The sequence below is a fragment of the Humulus lupulus genome, chromosome 3 (genome assembly GCF_963169125.1).
Source record: "Humulus lupulus chromosome 3, drHumLupu1.1, whole genome shotgun sequence".
Taxonomy (NCBI): Eukaryota; Viridiplantae; Streptophyta; class Magnoliopsida; order Rosales; family Cannabaceae; genus Humulus; species Humulus lupulus.
Window position 1 is genome coordinate 282,967,759 of NC_084795.1, and position 3,585 is coordinate 282,971,343.

General features: G+C 29.7%; 1 protein-coding gene across 1 annotated transcript; it reads left to right on the forward strand.

Annotated features, from left to right (window-relative positions):
• Positions 1 to 818: 818 nt before the first annotated feature.
• Positions 819 to 3,177, forward strand: LOC133821714 (WUSCHEL-related homeobox 11-like; the record flags this gene model as incomplete). The annotated part of the gene is made up of 3 exons (XM_062253864.1): positions 819 to 1,425; positions 2,461 to 2,648; positions 3,148 to 3,177. Coding segments are annotated over 3 exons (825 nt in total), but the record flags the coding sequence as incomplete, so codon positions are not given.
• Between the last annotated feature and the right edge of the window lie 408 nt (positions 3,178 to 3,585).

Genomic DNA, 3,585 nt, shown 5'->3' on the forward strand with positions numbered 1-3,585 from the left:
AAATATTTGTTTACATAAACTCTTGACCAATCTTTGGTTCTATGTGAACCAGTAGTCTCAATATAAGCTCGTTAATTCGAAAATTAGGTGTAACAATATTAAAAAAAAAGTCATAAAAGTCTAAGGAATTTTTTTCTAACAAAATTTTTCTTGGTAAATCTAATATTTAAACAAAGTATAGGAGTAAAAATCAAATCATTATATATATATATATATAATATGTAAAATTAAACTTTTCTATCCTTTAAATATATAAAGAAGTTGACTTTCTATTAAATCCTTCATCATGACTATCATAAAATTATATTGAATAAATAATATATATATATATACTAATGACACATGGTGGTTTCTAGATTACTACAAACCTCTCTAAGTGGTTTCTAAGAATACTAATAATAATAATACAAATAGGGTATGTATATGTAGAGAGAGTGAGCAACAATAGAATAATGAGAAGGGCAATAAAGTAAATACACTTAACTAATCAACATTCACTACTTTATAAATATATATATATAATAAGAGAAAGAGAGAGGCTTCACACTCCTAGACGAAGCAATTTGCCACTTGAAATTGTATCTACATATACATATATATTATATAATATCACTTACCTAGGTTTTATATATATATATAAAGGGTTATATATTTATAAGAAAATCTTTGTTCTTGAAAGGTATAGCAGCAACATGGATCAAGATCAAGGCCAAGACCACCAACACTACTACTCATCAAATAGTCCAAATGGGTCAGAAATCAGAATTCATAGTACCACTACTACTACAGATAACAATAATAATAACAATAATAATAATACTAGTGGCGGTGAACCAGCTGTGAGGTCAAGGTGGACACCAAAACCAGAGCAAATCCTCGTACTGGAATCCATCTTCAACAGCGGTATGGTAAACCCTCCCAAAGATGAGACTGTCAGGATAAGGAAGTTGCTCGAGAAATTTGGGGCTGTGGGTGACGCCAACGTCTTCTACTGGTTCCAAAACCGCCGCTCTAGGTCGCGCCGCCGCCAGCGCCAGCTGCAGGCTCAGCTCAACAGCATAGGCGGTGGCGGCAGCGGTAGCGGTAGTGGTGGTGGTGGTGCAATTCAGTACGAAAGTAGTAGCAGTACTACTGTCACCACCACCACTACTGCCACCAGTACTACTGCTCCAGCTACCGCCATGGCGGGGTTTGGAAGCGGGGGTGGTGGTGGAGCTTCTGCTTATTCTTTTCTTATGGGCGGAGGTGGCTGTTCTTCATCGAATTCTTGCGGAGTTTTGGGAGACGATCATCATGGTCATCATCATCATCATGGCCTCTTCCCAGTCTCTGGTCAAATGGGTTTTCCAGAAATCGAGCAAAGCTCGGCTGTAACGCCTGGTTTATACCCTCCAGATAGCTCAAATATGCACTTCCAATTATCTGGTATATATATATATATATATATCTATATGCATGGCTGTTTTGATCGATGATGATCACCACTTTGTGTTTTAGATATATATCTTACTTAAATTCTTTTTCATTAAATATTTTTCTGGATTTCTTTTTTTTTCTTCCCAAAATTTCTTTACTTTTTTTAATAATTGGTTTTGGAAAGTCATTAGTTACTTAAGAAATTTATTTTCTTCCCACACTTAATTTCGTTTAGTCTTAATTTTACAATTTCAATGCTTTATTTCATGATGTATATACATATATATATTTATAGTTACATGAATTTCTTAAAATCTCATTAAAATAAAAATTTCATGATGAAATATAGAAGGGTATGAGAACATTTTCTCTTTTTCATGTACTTAGCTATACCTAGTTTTGGGCTGAAATTGAGTGAGATAAGGATAGAATATAATTAAAGTTAGAAACTTTTTTATGATGTTACAGTTTCATTGTGTTTAGTTTGAATAATTAATAGTAAGAAAAAGTTGAACTTTCCCCTGAAAACATGACGATTCTGTTCAATATCAGACATTTTTTTCATTAGTTTAATTTAATTATTATGAAAAAAATTCACATGAAAACCTAATAACTCTTCTTGGAAAGCAAAGTATATTTTGTCTTCCCTTTATGAATCATAAACCAAAAAACTAGCTAGAATAATATGATTAAGTAGTTGACATAAAAATTAAAATTCCAATAAAATAAAAAGAATATTCGATTACAGATTCATCATCAGTAGTATACTAAATTTCTTCCGAGAAGCTTAGATTCAGGCTTTAATTTTTTGCCTTTTCTATTCTTTTATAAATATTAATTCTTTTACATTAATTCGAATAAAATATGTATGCAAATTGTTGGCTGTGTTTGCCGATCCATTGAATTGAAACTACATATCGATCCTTAATTAATATTCTTTATATTACATGTTATTCTTTATTTCACATATATACAATATGTTATATGTTATATGTTATATGTATATATATAGCTAATGATCATATATATATATATATATTGCAGGTGGAAATAATAATATGATGACAGTGTTTATCAATGGGGTTGCAACAGAAGTCCCAAAAGGTCCAATTGACTTGAAACCAATGTTTGGTCAAGATGTGATTTTGGTGCACTCTTCAGGGGTTTCCGTTCCAATCAATGACTTTGGGATTCTACTACACTCTTTGCAACCTGGTGAAAGCTATTTCCTGGTAAACATATATATCTATATATATATATATATATATAGAGTAGCTAATTATTTCGTATGTTGTGTTTTTGCAAAGTATCATCTTGGTACCTGTATTTATAACTAATGCTTATTTGGTACTCTGCATTTTAAAATTGTACATATTTGGTACCCTATATTTTCAAATTGTATATATTTAGTACCCTAAACTCAAATTTAATCAAATTACTCTCAATCATACGAGCTACAAATTATATATAACTGCTGACAGTTTGGTCATATTGACAAAATTTTATCAATTTGGATATTAAATATCTATGTTTTCAAAATACAAAGTACCATATGAGCTTTATTAAAAACAGAGAGTACCAAAACGATATTTTGCAAAAACAAAGGTATCAAATAAGTAAATTCCAATCTATATATATATATGCACTTATTCTCTTTATATCTTCACTTAAATTTTTTTATATATATATATATAGTTGATTAAAATGTACTCTATAACCTTGTTGTTACAGGTTCCAAGATCATCATTAAGTAATAACTAAAGCGGCGTCTAGCTATATCAATGGAAGCTTCTCTTTTTCTATTTCAATTTTTATTAATATTTCTTTCTCTTTCTCTTTCTATATTAATTCACCTTTCTCTGATCTTTGTGGTTTTGATTAAGAATTTCATTAAGTTTGGTGTTATATATATGTGTGTGTGTGTGATAATAGTCTCATATATATATGATAATCAAGCGTGCATGCTTTTTGAAATTTATAATATTCGATATTTTGCATGCATGATCAAAAAATATATATATATATATATTATTGTTAATTTTTTATGAATATTTATTATTATATCGCTTTCACTCTCTCTTTACTTATTGCTAAATAAAATAATAAATGGACAATATAATGTTTATAGACACTAACTTTTATTGTTCATTAATTGTGCTATATACATAT